The following is a 25,677-nucleotide window of genomic DNA, read 5'->3' as shown; positions in this document are numbered from 1 at the left end:
ATTGGTCATTACATTGTTTTCCACTGCAGTGTGATCAATTCTTAAAAGATAGGGCTGTAATGGCAAACTCTATTTAAAAAGTGTGGCTTTTTGGTTTTTAATTGTACCATCAAGGCTATAGATTTACAATCACTTTATTCTCAACTTCCTTCTGTCGCTATGATGGACATATACTTCAAAATTTTCCAACAGCCAATAGCAATCCCAGGCCTTATCTTACCAGAGTATCTCTTTTGGAATCGACCTAGCTAGCACAGTTATGTTACTTGCTTCTCTATACCTAACCCATCCTGTAACATTTCTAGAGCCACTCCCAAAGACTAGAATCAGTTGTCACCTTGAAGGTTAGTTTAAAATTGCTGCAGTTAAAGCTAATCCATTTATCAAAATTTACCTGACATTCCCCTAAGCACACGACATTGTTTTTCTTTTAAAGCAAATGATCAGAGCTATAGTGCTGAAATTTGGGATTAATTTGCAATAAAACCAGGTATAGCCAAATGTTGTGTCATTTTCTGTTTAGCTTTAGAGATGAGGGACTCCACTGATGCCCATACTTTTGCTGTTCTTGGCATTACTTGTCTTTTTCCTTTGATATGCCCTAAGTTACTTGCTCCTTTTGCAAATTCATTTCTGATAAGACATAGCATGAATCAGCATGAATATGCTGCGTAGTAGTTTGAATATAAAGGAAATATTCCTCAAAATTTTTCTTGTACCTATTTTGTTTCCTTGACTTAATTTGTCCATTCCTTGACTTCTGGAGAAGGTACTGCCTTCTTTCCTGCCAAATCATTCCCTAGGTGTAAGTAAATTCTTGCTATGAGTTAAACGTGGATGGGCCTTGGTTACCTCAGCCCCACAACTTTCTCCAATCTGCATAAAGGTGTCCCACATGTGACATATAGGCCTTCGCACTTAACAGCATCAGTGCTTTCCTCTTCAGTCCAGACGAGGAGATCCTGGGGCCTTCCAGCTCTCTTTTCTCATCCATAGCTACTTGTCTTCCTTTCGCCTTCTCAGGTTTATAAGAGTGGCAGAAAATATATTTCAATTTGTGGAACAACTTGTGTTGATCAACCATTTCCTCTGCCTGCCTTGCAGATACAATATTTTGAATGTCTGTATGAACTCTATTTAAGGGGAAAGTAAATTTTTAACCTCATCTCAGAGAATTACTTTCCTAACAGTCTCATGTAATCTCTACTTTTAGGGCTCACATCCAACAGTGAAAGTTAATTAGCTTCACCCTCTCAAATTTTATCAAGGTCTACCTAGGCTGTTCCTGGATATGCACCTTATAAGCCTCAAAGACAAACATGGTACGCACTGCATATAGCCTTTTTGCCACCTCATAATCTATACAAACCTCCTCAGAAAGCAAGGCTCACAAGCTCTGCCCAGTGGCCTACTTTGAATGAGCAGTGACCAGTTTCTTGTAACCACTGTATCTGCTTAGCTAGCTTTACAAAGTAAATTTTTAAAATGCCTCAGTATCCCTTTCAATAAATTTTGGGAGGACTTATGCAAATTTGAACACCTCCGCAATGTGTCTTAGATTAGACGCAGATCAATTCTCCTCAGAGTCAGGGGTTTTATTGTTTAGTTTAGGCCTTTTAAGCCAGGATTTACTTTCTCTCTCCTTTCCTCTTGCCTGAAATGCTCAATTCCTTTCTTCTTCTACCCGCCGAAGTGCTCTTTTATTTTCTTTTTCTCAAGTTTGTGTTTTTTTAATTTCAAATTCTCCTTCCTGCTTCCGTTATTTCAAGCTGCTTCATTTGGGTTGAATCCCCACGAAATCAGTTGACTCACCATCTGGTTTGTGTTGTTGTTCTTACAGCTTCAGGTTTGTCCCTATATCAACCACGTCGTCCCAGCATTTTGACTCCAATCCTCAACTTCCTAGCCAATTCAGTTCAGCTAATCTTAGTTATTCCTTGCAAATCCTTCACCTCCAGAAAAGTCATAACGACTGCTATAGCTATTTTGATATAATACTGCAAAAGAAACCTGATGCACATTTTTTTTCCAATTATTAGTAACCCACTTCAAATTAAATGATGTTGCTGTTGGTTACCTTGGACAACTCCCCCACTTTTAACTACAACTGAGGCTGGAGGAATCTACCGTTGCTCCAGTCCCAAAGTATGATACACAACATAAAATGAAACTACTTTTTCCCAGTATTGGTTTATTTTTAAAATAGCACATAACACTTTTTCAATAAGGATACAATAATTGGTTGACATACACAGTCAGTAATGTAGAAGTATAAATGTTTATCTTGAGAAATATCTCCAAAACATACTCACACAAGTAATAGATTCCTCTATACAGTTTGGCTTTTTGAAAATAAAACATTTTGATTATTGGGTTACCTTGAAGGCAAAAGGATGAAGTGTACAATGTTCCGGGGTCCGTTGATCGGATGGCACATGTGGTCAAGTCACTAATCAGTATGGTTGCCTCTGTTGTCTTGCAGATGCAATATGCTCAGGAAATATAATTTTGAGATTTTTTTTCAATCCTTCTTGCAAAGGAATAAATAGATTTCACCCTGAACTAAAGCAGAGATAAGAGTGTTCAACTGGGCAGCTCGCTCATAGAAATCTTTCCACCAGCTCAACTTGTCCTTAATAGGCTTTCCTCCAGCTGAACTAGATAAAACAAGAACTCCTAAAGCTAGTCATTGTTCAGAGCAGGATCTACAGCATGCAGGCAGTTATCCCCAGTCTTGTGATTTAAGAACGTAAGAAATAGGACCAGGCATAGGCCATCTGGCCCATTGCGCTTGCTACACCTTTAATAAGATCATGGCTGATCTTTTCGTGGACTCAGCTCCACTTACCCAACACTCACCACAACCCTTAATTCCTTTGCTGTTCAAAAATCTATCTATCTTTGCCTTAAAAGCATTCAGTTTCTCGGAGGCCTTGTTAAAACAAAAATCTCTTATTCACAGTGAGCGTTTGATGACCTCTTTTAAAAAAAAACCACACCAGAAATAAATTCCTTTGTCCACAATCCTTCAATGCTTAAATTCTCCAAGCAATATTAAATATAAAAGTCTTCATAACTCTTACCAACACGAAAGATTCTACTTGACATCACTTATCAGTGTCTAGTCTCTTACCCATCGCAGCCCTCTCCAAAAAGCTCTCCTTTTCCAATCTCCAACTTTCTAAACCCAGTGACCTCTACTCAGTAAAAATGCAGGACAAAGAATATTAAGAGGTTTGTCTTGTGTTTGTTTTTTTAAATTACTTCAGTGTGAAAGAACTTAATGGGAAATCCGAATCCTTCTCACTTACCTGTCTGTATCCATCCATTGCTGCATTTTATAAAGTCTCTGCTGCTTCTTTCAGTTCTGTGGTGGTTTAGCTGTGGTGAAACATCAATAAATGCACTGATTCTGTTCTCCATTGCTCCAGTTCACTGTTTGTCTCAGTTTAACATACTAACGGTGAGTAGCACTTTGCTTATTCATTTATTGGCAAATAATTTGCCCCTTTGATTGAACAGGAGGGGAAAGGTAATATTTTGGTAGTTTAGTAAAGCAGATATTTTGTTTATAATCTTCTAGCACTTTTTTTTTGGTTGAGAATCGCTATTAATTATGTGGGATTTGGATTGAGTTCATTGATTTGAAAGGACAATGTGCACCCAATTGCATAAACATGATTTATGCACAGGTTGCCTGGATTGTCTGTTTCTCCTTCATAATCTCTGCAATTTTATCTTCCTATTTGTGTTTTCACAATTCCTAGTCTAGCTTATGTTGAGTGTGTAGGATTAATAGGTTGACCCCAGTGTATGTATCAATTGGAGATTTTCAGTAGGAGGTTTTCTGAACTTGACAAGTTAACGTAAGAACATAGGGAATAGGAGCAGGAATGGGCTATCTGACCCATCGAGCCTGCTCCACCATTCAATAAGATCATGGTTGATCTTTTCATGGATACAGCTTCACTTACCTGCCCACTCACTATAACCCTTAACTCTTTTACTGTTCAAAAAGCTATCAATCATTGCCCTAAAAACTTTCATTGAGGTAGCCTCAACTGTGTCCTTGTATGTTAACCACACAGAGAGAGTAAAATGGAAACAAAAATGACTGATTCTTCAGTCATTCTTCCCAGCTGTCATTAGACCAATGAATGGACTGTCTATCTTTAAATAGTGCTGATCTTGCTACTGTTGATCTTGCCTCGTGCACACCCTGTGCAACGTAACCTGTGTGCCTCTAATTTTCTTTTTCGCCCTATGATCTGTACATCCTTGCTGACTATGATCTGCCTGTACTGCTTGTAAACAAAGCTTTTCACTGTACTTAGGTACACATGATAATAAATAAATCAAATCACTTAGAATGAAGTTACCCCCCTGTAAGACCTATTTCAGTTAAATAATAAAATATGAATTGAATGATATCCCCTTCGAGCCCAGAAGCTGAGGCTTTCATCTGTTCTATAAGGTTCATGTCTCATTCTAGAGACTTGACACAAAATCTGGACTGTCACTCCAATGCAGCGCTGTGTGCAGTTCAGCTGACATGTTTCATAGAACATAGAAAAGTACAGCACAGAGCAGGCCTTTGGCCCACTATGTTGTGCCGAGGTGTAATCCTAATATAAAATATAGTACCTTAACCTACGCACCCCTCAACTCACTGCTCTCCATGTGCATGAACAGCAGTCGCTTAAATGTCCCCCATGACCCTGCTTCCACCACCACCGCTGGCAACGCATTCCATGCATTCACAACTCTCTGCATAAAGAACCTACCTCTTATACCTTCTTCCTAATACCTTCAAACTATGACTCCTTGTACCAGTCAGTCCTGCCCTGGGGAAATGTCTCTGGCTATTGACTCTATCTATTCCACTCATTATTTTGTATATAGTGACTACACTTTTAAAAATAGGTGCCTCATTGGCAGAAGAGTATTTTCAGCTGTCATGAGATTATGAAAGATGCTGTACATGTGCTAGTTTTTCTTCCTTCCCCGATGTTATGGAGCAGTTTCTTTGATTTTGAATAAAATTGTTCATATTGTGAATTATAATGATGTCCTTTCAGTTTCCATTTCAACTTGGAAGTTGGAAAAGTCATAAATGAGACAACTTTGGGACATGTAAAAAGTAATTTGACAAAGACTCACTAACCCCACTGCACTCATGATTTCTAATGCTTTGGAAGGATTCTAATGATTTCTAATGCTTTGCCTCCCTTTGGGGAGGTGATGGCCTAATGGTATTATCACTGGACTGTTAATTGAGAGACCCAGGCAATATTCTGGGGATCCAGTTTGAATCCCGCCACAGCAGATGGGTGGATTTAAATTCAATTTAAAAATTCTGGAATTAAGAGATGATGATGATGATGCATCCACTGTCAATTGTTGGAAGAAAACCCATCTGGTTTACTAATGTCCTTTAGGGAAGGAAACTGCCATTCTTTACTGATGTTGTCTACTGGGACCCAGATCCACAGCAATGTGGCTAACTCTTAAATTGGGCAATTAGGGATGATAAATAATTGTTGGCATAGCCAGCAATGTCCTCATCCTGATAATGAATAAACAAAAATCTTCTAAGTTTCTTTGCATGATGGAAGACTCTCTCAGTTGAGATCTGTGTACTTTACACTGAGTAAGAGAAAGTGAGGACTGCAGATGTTGGAGATCAGAGTCGAAAAGTGTGATGCTGAAAAAACACAGCAGGTCAGGCAGCATCCAAGGAACAGGAGAATCGACGTTTCGGGCAGTCCTGCTCCTCAGACGCTGCCTAATCTGCTGTGCTTTTCCAGCGCCACACTTTTCAACTACTTTACAGTGAAGCTAAATACATACTGGAAGGGAGGTGATGGCCGAATGTTACTATCACCAGACTATTAATCCAGAGAGCAGATAACGACCTGGGGACCTGGATTCAAATCCTGCCACAGTGGAATTTGAATCTCGAATTCAAAATCTAGAATTAAGAGTCTAAAGATGACTGTGAAACCATTGTTGGAAAAGCCCATCTGGTTCACTGATATCGCTTCAGAGAAAGACTTACTCTTAAATGCCCTCTGGATAAATAGGGTTGGGCAACAAATGTTGGCCTAGACAGCGATGTCCACATCCTGTGAATGAACTTAAAAAAGGGAAATTGGAGTCACTCCAAATTTAGTTTTCTTCGCTTAGTTATTCAAGCTTCCCCAGTCCCCCCATTATTGCTCAAATAAAATTTTCACTACTCCCACTACCCCAACTTGATGGTCTTCCTCTGTTTCACAAGAGTAGCTGCCGACCCCGCATCTTGTGTGGGGGGCAGGCAGGATGTGTCACATAGGCGAACATGAGGACTACAGGTGCTGGAGATCAGAGTCCAAATTAGAGTGGTGCTGGACATGCACAGCAGGTCAGGCAGCAACCGAGGAGCAGGAAAATCGACATTTCGGGCAGGAGCCCTTCATTAGGATGTGTCACATAACCAGTCAATATGGAACAGTATCCTGTCCTCTCTGGATGAGCAAGAGGAGGCGAAAAAGGAAGAAACAAAGATCACTCTGGGCAGAGCATCCCTTCTGCATTGATGCTTTCATGTGTCTTGTTTAAAAATTTAGCATTTTAAAGGGCTCTCCAGAGTAGATGTAGGAAGGAATTTTCCCATGACTATATTCCCCTGGGGCATATCTAGAACCAGAGAGCACCATGGAGTCTCCAATTAAGAGTTTAGGTTGTTTGGGGATTGAGGTTTGAAGTAATTTCTCTTGGGGAGACGGCTGGTGTCATGGTACTGACACTGGATTAGTAATCCAGAGGTCCAAACAAATGTTTTGGGGACGTGGCTTCAAATCGCACCATAGTAGCTGTTGGAATTTAAATTCAATGAGTAAAATTAAGAATTAAAAGCCAGCTATCAGTAAAGATGACCATGAAATTAGCAAAAATTGTCATGAAAACCCATTTACTTCACTAATACCTGTGAAAAAGGAAATTTTCCAATCCATTCCCCGTTTGCCCTACGTGTAACTCCAGACCTCCTGCATTGTGGTTAACTATTAAATACCCTCTGAAATGGTCCAGCAAACCACTCAGTCCAAGCGCTATTAGGAGAAAATGAGGACTGTAGATGCTGGAGATCAGAGTCAAAAAGTATGGCGCTGGAAAAGCACAACAGGTCAGGCAGCATCCGAGGAGCAGGAGAGTTGACGTTTCGGGCAGAAGCCCTTCATCAGTGGTGGGGAGCGTGTCCAAGTGACTGAGAGATAAATGGGAGGGGTTTAGGACTGGGGGGGAAGGTAGCTGGGAAGATGATAGGTAGATGAAGTGGGGGGTGGTGGTGATAGGTTGGAATGGAGGTTGGAGTGGATAGGTGGGAAGGAAGATGGACAGGTAGGACAGTTCAAGAGGGCGGTGCCAACTTGGAGGGTTAGTTCTGGGATGATGTGGGGGTAGGGGTGATGAGGAAACTGGTGAAATCGACATTGATCCCGTGTGGTCAGAGGGCAGGGATGGGCAACAAATGCTGGTCTTACCAACAAGGCCCAGACCTCATGAAAGAACAAAATAATCTCAAAGGGTGATGCACTTTCGGAAAGGGCTGTGATGTATTCAAGACCAAGATAGATAGGTTCCTTGTTATTAAAGATACCAAGGGGTATGGGGATGGTGCAAAAAAGTGGCATTTAAGATCAAAGTCATTTCAATGGAATAAGCTTAAGAGATTGAGTGGCCTCCTCCTGCTCCAGTTCCTATCCCTACAACTCTGGGATTCTGGCTTCCAATCAGGAAACTGATTATTTTGAGTTAGAACATATTTTAGATTCTGTTCATGTGTCATTTTTCCAAATTTCCAGAAGAATAGCTTTGGCTATGCTGATGCTCGTGATATTTCAGTAACTATCTATTATAAGTCTGCTAAATGAATTAATGATTTATTGTCACATATATCTTGAAGACACATTGAAAACATTTTGGTGTCACAATCTGGCACTGTTTTGAGTTACAATAAGGATAAAAAGAAATTATTTAAATAAGTGGTTCGTCTTCTCTTCAAATTGGGGTCTCAAGCACTGCTCAGGGCTTCTGTAAAATGTTTCAGTCCTTAAGAAGTCCCGCTCCAGGAACAGCAACGATGACATGGATGTCCCAGGAGACCTAGCTGTGCTGCTGTCTCATCAACACAGCTAAGAGTCCAGGCCCAGGGCCTACCACCACTGTTAGAAATCCTTGCTCCAGGCACTGCCACCGCCATCCAGGGTCCGGGCCTACCACCACTGGGATGCAGACTCTGGGCCTACCACCACTAGGATCCAGACTCCAGGCCCACCGCCACCACCACCATGAGTCCCGATCTATGCCGCTGATGCTGTAGCCACCACTCTGTCAACACCACTCTGGCCTTGAAGGTGACCTTGACTAAGAACAATGCTAGTTTTTCTAGGGATGCCTACGTGCAGTGAATTAATTCTTAAAACATACAAAATCTTAATATTTAAATGTATTCTCATGACATCATGCACCTAGCTCATTTGCTTTTGAGTTTCTATTGTAAATGTATGCATTAAATATCAATGTTTACCACTTGCTGTCTTGTAAAATGGCAGAGAGCTATGGGTGAGTAAACCATTCGGCAGACCTTAGTTCTCCACCCAGAAAGATTCCTCATCTTTTTAGGTCTCGAACGATTTCAGAATTTCCTTTTCTACTACTCTACCTGGAAGTCTAACTCGTATGTCATTGAACAAGAGCACTTTGTTTGTTTGGTGCTTCAAAACTGTAAAAAGTGCTTCACACTGCTCACCCACTCCCTCATTGTCCTCAATCTGGATCCCTGGAGTATGCTCAGAAAATTATCGTGCTATTCAAAGGCTCATTACTCTTGCTGGATCAATAGAGACCTGTTTCACCGAAGAACTACCTTTGGATTTGTTGAAAATGGAAGAAATACCATTTTTAGACTGCTGTAATTGAAGAAACACCATTTCGATGGCATGGGGTTTCCTCAGTTTTACAGTTCACTCCCATCAGGAGCATCCTGTATTGTAAACAGCATAATGCTGTTGTTGAGCTTTGAAAACAGAGGAAGTCTATTTTGTTCAATTTTAAACTGATGTGACATGTCCACTGAAGCTAGCTGCTAGATAGTACTGCAGTCACGATTAATGGAAGTCATTGCTCATCTTGCAACTAGTACAATCAATTTAATGTTAAGCTGGCAGCTATTCTCTTCTATCAGAAACCAACCAATTTGCTGCTACTTAGACTATCCAATGCCTTTCGCTAACAGTCTCAGCATATTTTGTTGATGGATAGCTGCTGGCTTTCCAAATGAGGTGAATGTTCACATTGTAGGAACATCTTGCTTTGACTATGTTGTACAGAATGCTGGCCTTTGGGAGCATAAGTGCATAGACGCTAAAGCTGCTGTTGTGCTCAGGGCTAGGTCACATTAACTGGCGGAATCCAGAGCACGGGAGCATCATAAAATTACAGCCAAATTGTGAAGGAAAATCAGGAAGCAATTTTTGCACAGAGGGTGGAGTAGATCTGTAATTCTGTCATCTGGGAGGCTTTAGATGTTGGCTCAGTTGGAACTTTGACAATCAAGATAGATTAACTTTTGTTCAGTAACAGTGTGAGGGGGTGAACAATGTAGGCAGAAGAATGAGGTACTAATCAGTGACGATTTGAGTGACTGGTGCAGAAATCTCTATGGTTTAAATAGCTGTCTCCCTTCCTAATGTTCTTACACCATTTTCAGCTAAGTGTGTCTCACTGCCTGCCAGCAGTGCACAATTATCCAGCAAGTATCATGTAGTTTTAAACTGAACACTGGAGAAGCAGCATTGTGTTTGTATCATTACTCAGCACCAAATATTGTGGGATCCTGCAACCTGAAACAAAGTTCTGCCTCCTTAGCTAATTTGCTGGTTGAGGTGTGAATTATGGTTTAATCTTGATTCCTTCACTATTTTATTTTCCTCCTATGCCTTCCTTCATTCCTTGCTTTTTTGTAGGGATTCACACACGCAGTTTCCTTAATATAGACAATCAATGATTTGTAAGTGATGTCCTGATGGTTTATTGAGTTTGTTAAGAAGCAGCAATTTAAATGTAATACATTAGTTAATTAGATGAAGCAAGTATGCAACTGTGACAGTTGGGATTGTTGGTTCAGTGATACCAGAAGACAAACATGCTATTGGTGAGAAATGTTTCAATCTCTTTAAAGTGGTCAGGACAGCATCCTCCTCTCTGTCTGAGATGTTAGGGAGTTCTTTTTTGGGTCTTTCTCTTCTCCTACTGGTCCTTCTGTCTGCCCGGTGAAGACTGCTTTAGAGAACTGTCCTCCGATAGAATTCCTTTCTGCCCCAGCACACACTAGCCTATTCATTCTTGTCCTAGCATGGATCCTCCAGCACGGATCTGACTCCAGAACTCTCTTGGCCCTTCTGCAGCTTTTCCACTGCGGATTTGGCTTCCCTAATTTCCTTGGCCCCCAGCACAAAATAGGCCTAACCTTTGCAGGATTCCCCCCCCGCCCCGTGCCTCCTGTCCTGAGTACTCCTTTCAGATTCTTTGATACTCCAACAGGCCTTTCTCAGACTTTCAGCACTAACTGCGGGTGGTAAATGATTCACTGCTCTTGCAAAGCTGTTATTATTGTATTTTTAGGGGAAGGGTAACGTGCACTGGGCCAATCACTTGTCTGAATTCTTTCGGCCAATGACGCTGGACGACTGTTGTCCCCTTTGTCCACCTTAATCTATGGGTTAGTTTATCAATCTTTCAAAGAGAAGTACTACTTATCTTTGCAAAAAAAAATGATAATAGGGTATATTTGGCATCAGATAAATCATTGACACTAGTGTATTGGGCAATGTGGCCTCCATGTTTCTTTCAATTCTTCTCTTTGTTCTCATACACAAGAATTTTGGAAAGTTAATTAATGTTGTAATAGCTGCTAAATGAAATTTCATGCTACAGAGTGAGTACTGGGCAATTTCAGTTTTATTGGGCCCCAATATTCAACATTTCGTTTTATAAGGGGACCAATATATTTACCGAACGTTGACCATCTGTGTGAAAAAGTTTGTAATTTATGTCGTAACGTTACAGATTACTCTTCGGGTTTCAGTTGGATTACGATAACCTATTCTAAGCATCACACTTCAGGGAGAACCTTGAAGAGGGTGCAGAGGAGATTTACCAGGTTGATGCCAGAGATGAAGAGGTGTCTAGAAAATCCATCATTATTTTCCTCAAACCAAAGGAGCTTAAGAAGAGATTTGATTAAGATGCTCAATATGTTGTCGACCGCACTGAGAGAAGTTCCCTGTTTCTCTTTGAATGGTAGATTAGATTCCCTACAGTGTGGAAACAGGCCCTTTGGCCCAACAAGTCCACACCGAGCCTCCAAAGAGCAACCCACCCAGACCCATTCCCCTACATTTTATCCCTGACTAATCCACCTAACACAATGGGCAATTGAGCATGGCCAATTCGCCAACCTGCACATCTTTGGACTGTGGGAGGAAACCGGAGCACCCAGAGGGAACCCACGCAGACACGGGGAGAATGTGCAAACTCCACACAGACAGTTGCCCGAGGTGGGAATTGAACCCGGGTCCCTGGTTCTGTGAAGCAGCACTGAGCCACCATGGTACTATTAAGTCCTTTACACACACTTTAAAGGGAAGAAGAAGCCAGATTTTAATATCTTACTGAAGACAGCACTTTGACAGGGTGGAACTCCCTCACTGCTGCACAGAAATGTAACCCTAAGCCTCCCACATTCTACCCTTAAGCAAGTTGAGGTCATCCAAAAGACTCCCATTCATCTACAGTGGGTCCTAATTAAGCAAGTACTCAGTTTGAAAATTCTCATTCTTGTTTCAAATCTTTATTATCTGCATTTTCCACCTTTTCTTCCTTTACAATACTCCTTAAACTTTCCTCCTTGATCAAGCTTTGGATCATCTGACCTAAATTTCTCTTTCTGTGACTCAGTGTGTAATATTTTGCTTTATAATGCTTCTCTGAAACATAAGGTATTTTGTCACATGAAAGGCATTGCATAAATGTGAGTTGTTATTTCTATTTATGTACTGTAGTCTCTAGAATGGGTCTTGAACACAATCTAGTAATTCAGAGGCAGGGGTCCCACTGACATCTTATCTTTTGGGATTAGAGCTAACCATTTTAACATATAACACATTATCATATGACAGAGTCAGAAGTCACATGACACCAGGTTATAGTCCAACTGGTTTATTTGAAATCACAAGCTTTTACAGTACTGCTCCTTCGTCAGGTGAAGTGGAGGGAAGTGCACAAGCACAGAGAGATCAATACATTTTATGCTTGTGCGCTTCCTTCCACTTCACTTGACAAAGTGCTTTGAAAACTTGTGATTTCAAATAAGCCTGTTGGACCATAACTTGGTGTCGTGTGACTTCTGACTGTGTTATATGTTAAGACCGTTAGCTCTGGTCCAAGAAGACAAGGTGTCAGTGTGACCCATGCCTCTGAGTTACTAGATTGTGTGTTCAAGTTTCCCAGTTCATTCAGGAATTACACAGGATTTAGAGGCTTTTTCAGGCAAACAGCTGGATCAGTGTTTCAGTTACCACACTGATTTGCAGGAGTATTATGGTGCAGAAAGAGGCCATTCAGCCCATCATGCCTGCATCAGCTCTTTAAACAAGCATCATTATCTAGTGCCAATCTCCTGCTTTTTCCCTACACAATGGCACATTATTTCTATCCAAATAATCACGTAATGCCACAATCATAGAATTGTTAAAGTGCAGAGGGAGGCCATTTGGTCCATTGTGCCTGCACTGGTTCTGTTACCTAATACCAATCTCCTGCCTTTTGCCCATATATCTCCACATAATTTCTATCCAAAAAATCATACGTGTCCTTTAGAATGCATCAATTGAATCTGCATCCACCACATTTCCAAGCAGTGCATACCAAACCCTATTAACTTGCTTTGTGAAAAAGCCTTTTTCTAACATCACCTTTATTTTGCTTGCGTACATCTTGAAATCTATGCCTAATGATTCTTTTTTATTCTACGAGTGAGGACAACTTCTGCCTATCTAAAATATCTAGCCCACTAGTGATTTTGAAAGCCTCCATCGAATCTCCTCTCAGCCGCCTTCTCTCCAAGGAAGCTTCAATTTATCATCTTCAATCTATCATCACCACTGAGGTTTCTCATTCCTGGAAGCATTCTGGTAAATTGCTTCTGCACTCTGCAATACATTCACATTTTTCCTAAAATGTGGCAACCACAACTGTATACAACTCCCTCTTTAATGCCTCACTGGATGTTTCATTGTCTCAAAAAGGCAGAGGTTGAACTGAGTGGTTTTGCTCTCTCTCTCTTGGATTTGTGCCCTAACTGAACTCCAAAAAGTACGTGATTTCCTGTAAACAGGTCCATGCAATTAGCTTAAGCCATGTGATTTCCAAGAAGAAAGTCCCAATGCCCTTTCAGTGATCCAGTTTTAAAAAACGGGTTCAAGCATCCACAATCCTTTAACCTGAAGCCTCAAAAAATAAATTAGTCTATCAAGTTTGTCTTGAACATGCTTGGTTATTAATGAGCCAAGGACCATAGAAACAGAAAATAGGAGCAGACGTAGGCCATTTGGCCCTTCGACCCAGCTCCATCATTCAGTCTGATCATGGCTGATCATTCAACTTAATAGTATGTTCCTGCTTATTCCTCAGATCCTTTGATGCCTTTAGAGCTATATACATCTCCTTCAACTCAAACAGTATTTTGGTGTTGACTGCTTTTTGTGGTAGCAAATTCCACAGTTTCACCACTCTCTTGGTGGAGAAATTTTGCCTCCTATCAGTCCTCAATAGTTTATCACATATCTTTAGACTGTGATCATGGTTGTGGACTCCTCTGTCATTGGGACCATCCTCCTCCTGTTCAATCTTGTTAGAATTTTATAGGTTTCTAAGATACCCCCCCCGCGTTCAATCTTGTTAGAATTTTATAGGTTTCTAAGATACCCCCCCCCGCCAGCCTTTATTCTTCTGAACTCCACGAATATAATCCTTATTTACTGAATATCTCCTCAGTCCTGCCACCTCAGGAATTAGTCTGGTAGGCCTTTCTATTGCCAGAACACCCTTCCTCTGATATAGAGAGGAAGACTTCACACACTACTCCAGGTGAACTGGAAAGTTTATTTTCAGACGTTTTGTCATCATACTAGGTAACATCATCAGTAAGCATCCAGTGAAGCACTGGTGTTAGTGACCCACGTTCTATTTATGTGTTTAGATTTCATCCTAGGGCAAGCCAAACAGAGACATGCATGAGAATTCCTAGCAGCATGGCATTGCAACCGGAACTCTATCAACAAACACATCGACTTGGACCCCATGTACCACCATCTGAGAAAAAGAACAGGAACTGATATCACCACTAGAACTAATATCACCACAGGAAATGACATCATCAACCCAAGGAAACCTAAGCACATGAATAGAACGCGGGACACTAACACCAGTGCTTCATTGGTGGCTCACTGATGATGTTACCTAGTATGATGATGAAATGTCTGAAAATAAACTTTCCAGCTCAGCGAGCAAATTTACTTGCACAATCTCAACCTGAGCTTCAAGCCTTCTCAAAACTCGCTAACTCCAGGTGAAGACTCACCAAGGCTATTACAATTGCAGTAAGATATACCTGTTCCTTTATTCGAACCAAGATGTAAACCACATGACCAACTGCCATGTGCAGTTCAGCACCAGAAAATTTGCATGAAGATGCACAGAGAGTTATTGGTAACTGCCTGTAGTGGTCTGAGCTGTTTATAAATCTGTTAGAGCTTTTCAAGTAAACTGAATCCAAATCAGTCAATCTGTATTATTTACTGGTAGATAACATGACAAACAAGGAAACATTTCCCACCTCTTAGAATTAGAATTAGCCTTTATTGTCACATGCACTCAATGAGTATAGTGAATCGTTTTTACGACGCCACTTACAAGGTACCCAGGTGCAGTTTCTTTAGTTACAGGATTTTAGACAGTAGAAAAATAAAGTGTCCAGCATTGCAAAGGTAAAAGTTCAGAATAACAGACCCTGGGAATTGGCTTCCAGTCCACACTAGGGCCTGGCTCCAGGCCATGCCAGGCTTCACCTTGGGGATCATGAGGCTGGGAGATCTCTTCAGGCCACCATGCCAGACCAAGAGTACGCCATACCAGGAGGCTGCTGAGCCCGACCATGAGCTTGCCATGCCATGCTGAGAGGCTGCTATGGGAGACCTTTCATTCAGCTTCGTGATGATAACTGTCTTAATATCTCCACCTTTGGCTTGGTCAGCTTATTACCCTCCTTTGGAATGCTTTGGAAAACTTTACTTCATATCCTGGAGCCAGGAGACAGGAGTAAATGAAAGGTGCATTCAGTAGGGAGTAAAATAGTGGAGCAGAGTTGGAATTGCACATTTTAAAAGATTGTCCAAAGTAAGTTTCTTTCTGTGATTGCACAAATTTTGGGAAAATACTGTCACAGGATGTGGGTGTTGCTGGCAGTGCCACTCAGCCCTAGTTTTCTTCACTTGAGTAGATTGCTAGACTTCTTAAGAAGGCAATTCAGAATCAAACACATTGCTGTTGATCTTGAGAAACATACAAGTAGCAGTTATTGCAATCAAGCACCAGCCTACTGCTACTTTCAGTGCTTTAGATGGCAACACTCATTGACCTGTTATTGTGGAACACTGTGTTTTAGATAATTGAGAATTGAAGTCTGAACCTTCAACCATTAATACTGAGTAAATTATTGAGATTTATTCATAGCATCACTGTGTGTGTCAGAATTTAAACCGAGTATCTAAAAGCTGGAGATCATTTATCCCTGGGATACTAATGGGATCTTGTCATGCTAATACCAGTTTGATGAAGAAAGATAGCAGTGATTGGGCCACCTAGTGGTTTATATCACTGCAGTAGTATATTGAAGGTCAGTTCTGACAAGTGACTTCTGCAGATTGTATTCATAATCTTCAATCAGAATTGCGCCAGCTGCTCAGCACATGACAAAACTATTGTTTGTGACAATGTAACAGTACAACAGAATGTGTTTAATGTTATACAGAATCATATTGAATAGTCATTTATTGTCATTTGTATTTTTTAACAAAAAAAGTACAGTAAAAACTGTTTAAGTTGCCAAATGATGGAATGTGTATTAATACCAGAAGGTATAGATAAGAAAAAGTAAAACATTAAGACAAATTCCATCTTAGTTCAACAAATGGGAAAAGAGAGTACCACTGCAAGATGACCACACCAGGCTGGAAGACTCTGCTGGAGCAGGCTGTCCACGCTGGGCTGCTAGAATACTGGGCCAAAGACTGCAGAAGCCTCCCTAAGGACCAATCTCTGTCGGTGCACCTTGCGCATATAATCATTCACAAATAGTCAGTCTCATTTTAAATAAAAATAATTTCTTCACTGGCGCTGGAATTTAAGCAACTTGGTGAAGGACATGGCAGAGAGCAAGATGAAGGTGAGAGAGACAAGTTTCCTCGTGCCTCCCATCAGCAGCTTTCTCTTCTGAAGCTGCTAATTCAGGCTGCAGTGACCTTCTGAAGGCAGTAGAATTTCCCTGACCTCGCCAAGTCAGCATCCTTGTGAATTCTGAACAACGGTTTGGCAGGTAAGGGGGGAATCACATAAACTTGGTCCAGTTGTTAACTGTACATTCCAAAAGAGACCTCTAAATATCATTTTTTAAGCATGAACATTGAAGCTAATTATTGTGCCCTTAGTGTACCTACTGCATAGCTGAGATGTCAAAGGCAGCCATAGAGCTGAGAAGATCCTGACCTATCTTCACTGAGTTAACTGATTTCAGTGAGTGCAGTGCTGAATATATGCTGTTTGAAATCACATTCCACAGAAGGAGATTGTTTGGCCCACTGTGCCTGTCCTTGCCCTTTGATAAAGCTCTCCACTTGACCCCATGACTTTGCACTTTCCCCACAACACCTTCAACTTAATTCCTTTTTGAGCGTTTTTCCCATTTCCTTTTGAGTATTGTACTAATCTGCTTCCATGGCCTTTTCAGACAATGCATTCTAGATCTTCACAACTTGCTCATTTCCCTGTTTCCCAAATTTAAAGGGCAGATGAAACTCACATGATTCCTGCTCGAAATAACTATGCAACACTTTTTTTTTATTATTCATTCACAGGATGTAGGTGTAATTGATCTGTCAAGTATTTGCCCATCCCTAATTTCCCTTGAGAAGATGTTGGTGAGCTACCTTGTTGAATCATATGTGATGTGAGAATACCCATAGTGCCAATTGCAAAGATTTTGACCCAACAGCAGTGAAGGAATGGATTGACTTGCATGTGGTTGTGCTTTCATGTATTTGTTACCCTTGGCCCTTCTAAATAGGGTAGAGGTTGTGGAATTGGAAGATGCTGTCTGAGGACTCTAGGTAAGTCCACCTGGCAGGATTTGTGATTCTGACACCACAGATATAAATTTTCTGACATTCACCATAATTTGCAGAGGTAAACAATAGCTACAGAGAAGGAGTTTGAAGGAATCAACATCCATGGAGCCATGCTGGAAAAGTACGTCAAGAGTGTGATGCTGGAAAAGCACAGCAGGTCAGGCAGCATCTGAGGAACAGGAGAATCAACATTTCAGGCATAAGCCCTTCATCAGGAATGAGGGGTTCCTGATGAAGGGCTTATGACGGAAACGTCGATTCTCCTGCTCCTTGGATGCTGCCTGACCTGCTGGGCTTTTCCAGCACCACACTGTCAACTCTGATCTCCAGCTTCTGCAGTTCTCACCTTCTTGTAAAAGTAAGTCTCCCTGTCTAACTTGATACTGACATTACAGATTCTTCAGATGATGTTGTTCTCCCTTTAGTTTAAAGAGACCCAGCCTCTCACCAGGCATGCAGTGGAAGGGGAAAGTTCTTTCCTTTTACAATACTTTCATGACCTTACAGCATCCTAATGTGTTCTATAGTCAATTAAGTACTTTTGAACCAGCCTAGTTCATGGAAAGTAGGGGACATGGTAGCCAGTTTGCACACAGCAAGGTCCCACATTCAGCAGCTTGTTTTAATTGATATTGTGTGAGGGGTAACTTTGGACCAAGACAAGGGGTGGACTACTGCATCTCTTCATAATATTGGTATGGGATCTTTTACATTTTATGAAATTACAGCAGAGATTCAGAGATGTGCAGGGTAATCAGATAGAGTTAATCTGGTTTTATGAAAGGGAAATTGTGTTTGACCAACCTGTTGGAGTTCTTGAGAAAGTAAGATTGTTGTGAGCAAAGGGGAACCTGTAAGTGTACTGTTGTTGGATTGTCAGATAATATTTGATAAGATAAAGGCGATGGTGTAATGGTAATATCGCTGGACTGCTAATCCAGAGACCAGGTAGTGATCTGGAGACCGAAGGATCGAGTCCCAGAATGGCAGAGAGTGGAATTTGAATTCATTTAAAAAAAGAAATCTGGAATTAAGCGTCTAATGACCATGAATCCATTGTCAATTATTGGAAAACCCCCATGAATATCCTTTAGGGAGGGAAACTGCCATCCTTACCTGCTCTGGCTGACACATGACTCTAGACCTTCAGCAATGTGGTTGACTCTGGGCAATTAGGAATGGGCAGTAGCCAGTCACACCCACATCCTATGAATGAATAAAGAAAAAAAGTGCCATATCAAAGAATATAATAGTTCATGGTGTAAGGAGTAACATATTGACGTGGATAGTAGATTGAGAATCTAGATTAAAGTGGTGCTAGAAAAGCACAGCAGATAAGGCAGCATCCGAGGAGCAGGAAAATTGATGTTTTGGGGAAAAGCCCTTCATCAGGAATGAGGCCCTGATGAAAGGCTTTTGCCTGAAATGTCGATTTTCCTTCTCCTCGGATGCTGCCTGACTGCTGTGCTTTTCCAGCACCACTCTATTCTTGACTGTGTCCTCTGACAAACCCGCTTCCGCCTAGGAAAATAGATTGGTCAGCTAATGGGAAAACCAGAGTGCAGGCATCATCAGCTGGTTGGTAATGTATAATGACTGGATTATCATAGGGATCAGTGCTGGCCTCAACTTGTTACAATTTCTAAAAATAACTTGAGTAAAATGTCCAAAAGTATGGTTGCTATTTTGCCTGATGACACAAAGGGACATTTGTAAAGTAAATTGTGAAGTGGCCACAAGAGCTTTAAAGGGATATAATTCATTTTAGTGAGCGGGCTATGATCTGGCAAATGGAATTTAACGTGGGAAAATGCGAAATTGTCAATTTTGGCAGGAAGAGTGTTTTTTAAAAGCATATTGTCTTAACACTGAGAGATTGCAAAGTCGCCTTGGTCTCTTGATGCATTAATCACAATATTAGGGGTGGAGATGCCACAAGTAATTATCAAAGCAAGTAGAATGTTATCCTTTCTTGCGAGTAGAATTGAATATAAAAGTAGGGAAGTTATGCTTCATTTACACAGAGATACCACACCTGGAATGCTATATATTGTATTGGTTTTCTGTTTAAAGGAAGGGTGTAAATACGTTGAAAGCATTTCATTGAAGGACTAATGGCTGGAATGCCTTTGGAGGAAAGGTTGGATAGGCTAGGCTTGTCAATCATTGATTAGATTCCCTACAGTGTGGAAACAGGCCCTTCGGCCCCAATCAGTCCACACTGACCCTCTGAAGAGTAACCCACCCGGACCCATTCCCTCTGACTAATGCACCTAACACTATGGGCAATTTAGCACGGCCAATCCACCTGACCTGCACATCTTTAGATTGTGGGAGGAAACTGGAGCACCCGGAGGAAACACACGCAGACGTGGGGAGAATTTGCAAACTCCACACAGACAGTTATCCGAGGCTGGAATCAAAGCCGGGTCCTGGCCGTGAGGCAGCAGTGCTAACCACTGTGCCACCCTGCCATTCTATTGATGATAGAGATGAGGGGTTCTTTTTACCTCACAGAAAATCATCAGTCTTTGGAAATCTCTTGCTTAAAAGATGGAAGAGTTAGAGGTGGATAAATTATTGGTAAGTTCAAGGGTGAAAGATTTTCCAGGGTAAGTGAGAAAGTTAAGTAATCATTATTAACCGTGATCTTATTGAATGTACATATCCAGGAGCACAACAGTCCCTCAATGCTACACAGGAATGCCAGTCTAAATTTAATACCCAGATCTTTGAAGACTTCGATTAAAGAAACCTTGACAAGTTTCTGTAATGGTTTGTGTGAAGGAATACATATTGCAGCCACATTGTGTTGGTGGTGGATGCTTAACATGATGTATGTGGAACCAATCCAGTGGATTGCTTTGGCCTGGATGATATCAGTTTTCTTGAGTATTGTTGGAGCACTCCTGCCTTGTGCCTTTTCGATGGTGGAAGGGCTATGTGGAATCACGTGGTGTATTTTTCACTGACCTGCTTTTGTAGAGAAATTGTGTGCGATATGTTGGATGTAGCAAGGGAGGAAATATTAATTGTTTAATTAACATCCTTGAATGTGAATAAAACATGAGTTTCGGCTAATAGGTATTTCAGGATGCTAAGGGAATCAATGAAAGAATTGGCAGAAATTCTGACCATTGTTTTCTAATCCTCTGTGGTGCTGAAGCATCAGCATTTGCGTTATTGTTGACAAAAGGGGGACGAAATAGCACAAGTAATTACAGTCCAGTCAAACTAACCTCAGCAACTAATTGGAAAAAAATCTTAAACTTATTTGTTATTTAAAGTAGTATAAATTAATCACAAACAGTCAGCATGGATTTGTTAATGTTTGCCTAAAGTGTTTGAATTTTTGGAGGGAATTGAAATTAGGGTTGATAGAGGTGAGGTATTTGATGTAATCCAAATGCTTTTAGCGAGGTTTGTGACGGGGTCCCATATGGTGGATTAGTCAGAAGTTAAAAGCTTATGTGATCCAGGGAAAATTAGCAAATTAGATTCAAAATTGGCTGAGTGGCAGAAAGCAAAGTGTTTTGGTTGACAGCATTTTTGTGACTGAGTTCCACAGGGCTCAGTCAGGGTCACTTGTTGTTCATGATGTATGTCCATGATTTAGACTTAACTGTAAGGGAGTGAGTTAAGAATTTTGACGATGATATCACAATGAGATAAAATTCAGAGCAAGGAAGAGCACTGTGAACTAAAGGAGGATGTCAATGGGCTGGTGAGATAGGTAGCATGCAGTAAATGAAATTAGTGCAGAGAATGTCATTTGGGGAGGACAGACAAGGGAAGGGAATATTTTATAAATAACCAGATTCTTGAGAAATGTAGAGAATCAAAGGGAATTTGGAGTGTATGCTGACAGGTTTCTGAATGTAGCAGGACATTCAGATATGGTGATCAAAAAAACACACTTTTTTTAGCACAGATGTAAGCACCTGGGCATTAATCACTAGTTAGAGCAGCTCGAGCATTGCATACAATTCTGGTCACTGCATTACAGGAAAGCCATAATCACACTCGAGCAGGTACAGAAGGAATTTATAAGGCTGCTGCGGGAAATGAGACATTTTAGCTAGGAGGAAAGAGAGACTGGTGTTGTTCTCTCTGAGAAAGAAGAGGCAGAGGATAGTTTTAATAGAAATGTATAAAGTTATGAGCAGCCTAGACAGAGTGGATAAGAAGGACTTAATTCATTTGCAGAGAGGTCAGTAACATGAAGACCATAGATTTAAAGCCATTGGTGCATTGATTGGAGGGAAGTCGAGAAATGTTTCCATTCCAGAGTGTAGTTGGGGTCTTGAACTCATTGCCTGAATAGGTGGTAGGGGCAGAAGCCCTCGCAGCATTTTTTTAAAAATCACTTAGATATGTACTTTCCGTGCTGGAAAATTGGTTTAGACTGAAATACTGTCTTCTGCCATCACTGACAAAATCACTCAAATAGCTGCCTTCTATAATACAAATGTTTCTGTGTTTTTACAAGTATGGTTATGCTGATAGCATTGCATGAAGAGTGGGATGATAAATGGCCTATTTTTGTGCTGTAAAATTCTATGTCATGCAAAGATAGAATGAAGAACAGAATGTCATAGTTCTACCACTGCAACAATAAAGAAAACAGTAAAGTCACCATAGTCCCAGGGGACCATCGGACTGCTCTCTTATTAAAGAGATATGGTGATGAGTTTAACCCAAGAGTCATTATACTTCAGGTGAGGGGAGGGGTTGAGAGGTGGGACCTAGATGGTAACCTCAACTGGTGTGTGAACTGAGCTAGCACTGTTGGATTCACTCAACGTCAAAAAACAGGCATCCAGCCAACTGATCCTCAGACACCAAAATTCATCTCTTGCTAATGAGAAAGCAGCCCTGAGTTCCTCTGGAACAATTAAAAGTGTTGTGAGATATTGTCATGTTAATATGTCACAACGTTGTCTGGGACAGGAGCAAGATAATGTAGCGGCAATTTAACTGAACTAATAATCCAGACCAGGCTGTGCTCTGGGACAGGGGTTTAAATCCCACCTTGGCAGCTGATATATTCAACAATACAATCTGAAATTGAACGCAATCATTGATTAACATAAAAACCCATTTGGTTAACTGGAAATCTAATCTCGTTACCTGGTCTGTTTTACATGTACCTTCAGATCCATAGCAAAGTGATTCTTAACTACCCTCTGAAGTGGCCACTCAATTGAAGGGAAATTGGGTTTGGGCAACAAATGTTGGTCTTGCCAGCAACATCAACATCCCATTAAAGAATTTTAAAAATTATCCAAATGCAATTTTCTTCTATAAAATTAGACAAAAAGTAAAATTTGCATTAGTCACTTATTGCTTAGAGAAAGGAAGGCTGGTTGCACAGAATGACCACTATCAGTGATAGATTGAGTAGTTAATTTGTTTTATGACCATGTTAGTTAAGGAAGGATTGCTCAATAGGACATTAGACAAATCCCCGTCTGACTTCAAGTAGAGCCATTAATTAAGTCTGAATGAGACATGGGATACATCCCAAATTTGCATCTTTGTAGAGTATAAATCAAATATAAATTGTGTGACGCCATTATAGGAGCCATGCTCTTTATTTGAGCTGTGAGTGCAGCTACGCCAGTGCACTGAATGATATCTGTTTAAATTCCTTGTTGAAAGACAGTGCAGTTCTGTAGCAGCAGAGTAGGCTGAGAAAAATGTACTAGATCACGGAGTGACTTGTTGGTCTATATCTTTGTGAAGAAATGTCAAGTGAAGGACATGGGATTTCTCAACAGGGAGCAAGAAAATACACTAAATTGAGACTCACTGGGAAACCGACATGCCCCTTTGAGCAATATTTGTTAAGGATTTTGAGCAGATCACTGCATGCTTTGTTAGTTAGGCATGTCATGATGAATAGAAGTAGGAAGTTGAGAAAGGTGCAATGGCTTGCATTTGACAAGGTTTCAGGAGTTGGAGGAAATAGTGTCATCGATCTTTATTTCAGCACAATGAGGCAAGAGAAATTGCATTAATAAAGTCCCTAATATTTACTCAGAACATTCCCAAATTGCTTCACAGCCACAATAGTAATTTGTAACATGTCACTGCTCTGTAAATGAGTATGGTAACTTATTTGCAAATACTAATATCTTGAGTATTATATAAATGACCTGTTTTTTTTCTTGTGTTTGCTTAGGGAAGGAATGTTGAGTTAGACATGAGGGAGAAAATTTGTTACTATTCTTGAAATAAGACCTTAGGGATCTTCAATTTCCATCTGTACGAGGCCCAATTTAACAGCTCCCCAAAATACAATAATCCAGCACTCATCTCTGCCAAACTGAAGTATCAGACTAGATTATATAGGTCAAATTCTAATGGCTTTGACTAGGAACCATAACTTTTTAACTCCGGGAAGATAATACTAGAATCATGTTAGCACCTTAGAGGAGGAAGTGTGGCCAGTAAAAACGTGTAGCTCAGAAGGTCTGAAGAAGACAGGTTGTAATATCAATCAAGATAAAGTGACAGATAAGAATTGGGGTGACAGTTGTCCGTCAGATAACAATTTTTCTGGAATTGGAGATGCATAAAGTGTTCCTCTCACTGGCCAATGTGACGCAAACCATCAGAATTCTCCTTAGATCAATAGCCACGGGGAGCTAAGATTCACACAGAGTATCCAGCGGCGTGGTGGCACTGCTGCCTCACAGCACCAGAGACCCGGGTTCATTTCCCGCCTCAGGTAACTGTCTGTGTGGCATTTGCACATTCTCCCTGTGTCTGCGTGGGTTTCCTCCGGGTGCTCCGGTTTCCTCCCACAGTCCAAAAATGTGCAGGTCAGGTGAATTAGCCATACTAAATTGTTTGTAGTGTGAGGGGAAGGGGTAAATGTAGGGGAATGGGTCTGGGTGGGTTGCTGTTCAGAGGGTCGGTGTGGACTTGTTGGGCCAAAGGGCCTGTTTCCATGCTGTACGTAATCTAATCTAAAGGTTTTCTCCAGCCTGTATCACCTAGTGTCTGATGATCCATTTTTCAGGCCAGCCAAGAGAAAACCCTACTTGAGCACGTAATGCCTCACCAAAGGTACAGAAGGTCAGACCGTCAATGAATATCCTACTCAATGAAAGGAATTGTGACACCCTTTTGTCTTGATCAACATTGAGCATTTCTTTTTAATGCTAAATTGTGGAACAATTGCACTGAAAACCAATGATGTTCTAGAGAAAGGAAAAAAAAACATACATGAGCTTGCATGCACCTTGCTCCCCACTGTTACACTTGGTGTTTCTGCCATGTCTAATGGTTTTCTGTTCCTCTTTGATAGGTGTTGCTATTAGCACGTATGCTAAGTACTGCTACCGTAAACTACAGAAATCGGCTCTGACTGGAGCAAAGAAGGTAATCAAGATTCTTCATTCTTTTTACCTAATATAAATTATGCTGATGTGCTAATATGAGTAGTTCACCATGTTTGTTCATTTTTCCAGCATTCCCTCGTTTCAAAATTTAAAAAGTAAAGCAACTGATGCTTTAGGAAGAATAACATTGTGAAGGAGAGTAGGGTTGGGCAACGAAAGGAGCAGGCTTGGGTGGAACACTGGCAATGGTGAGGTTCATTGACTGTTGAGCTAGGATTGATAACCAGGTCAGAAAATGATGAGATTGAAGACAATTGGGTCAAAGGCTGCACTAATTCAGTCCAGCTGAGTGTGAAAGCTCGATTACCATAGCAGGAGATAGTAATTCAATGGGTCTAGCTGGGGAGGAATTACTGAGCGGAACAATCCAAGAGAACTGATTTAACACCAGAACAAAGATGTATCTCAAGAGCACTGGTTGATGACTGCTGAGAGGTAGTTATGAATGGTGACTGTGATACATTCACCAAAATCAACTGTTTCAGTGTTGTAATGATCCTTCTACGCTAATGTAGGCCCTGTGAAAAAGTTTGGAAGACGATGGTCATTTATATCGCTCAACAAAGTGCCTTAGACAATGATGGGAAAGTGACTTGGCTCATCTAACCACCTTCTGACCAATAGGTGAAATTGGAAATTGCAGCAGAGTGACTTAGTTAAGGCAGTGATGAATACAATACCCAGAATTTCATGATCCAATATGTTGGAATTACAACACCTTGCATATATTTTCTGCACATGAATGAGTACCTCTGTGGTGGGGT

At 40.9% G+C, this 25,677-nt stretch overlaps 1 protein-coding gene across 8 annotated transcripts in view; it reads left to right on the top strand.

Moving 5' to 3' along the window:
- arhgap39 (Rho GTPase activating protein 39) overlaps positions 1 to 25,677 on the top strand; it is a 556,622-nt gene that overhangs the window by 419,397 nt on the left and 111,548 nt on the right. For all 8 annotated transcript variants that reach the window (XM_072576394.1, XM_072576401.1, XM_072576396.1 and 5 more), the window contains one exon: positions 24,820 to 24,893. In XM_072576394.1, coding sequence (XP_072432495.1) covers positions 24,820 to 24,893 — 74 coding nt within the window. The remainder of the gene's footprint in view (positions 1 to 24,819; positions 24,894 to 25,677) is intronic.

The sequence above is a fragment of the Chiloscyllium punctatum genome, chromosome 8, assembly GCF_047496795.1.
Source record: "Chiloscyllium punctatum isolate Juve2018m chromosome 8, sChiPun1.3, whole genome shotgun sequence".
Classification (NCBI taxonomy): Eukaryota; Metazoa; Chordata; class Chondrichthyes; order Orectolobiformes; family Hemiscylliidae; genus Chiloscyllium; species Chiloscyllium punctatum.
This window is presented reverse-complemented; position numbering and strand designations above follow the sequence as displayed.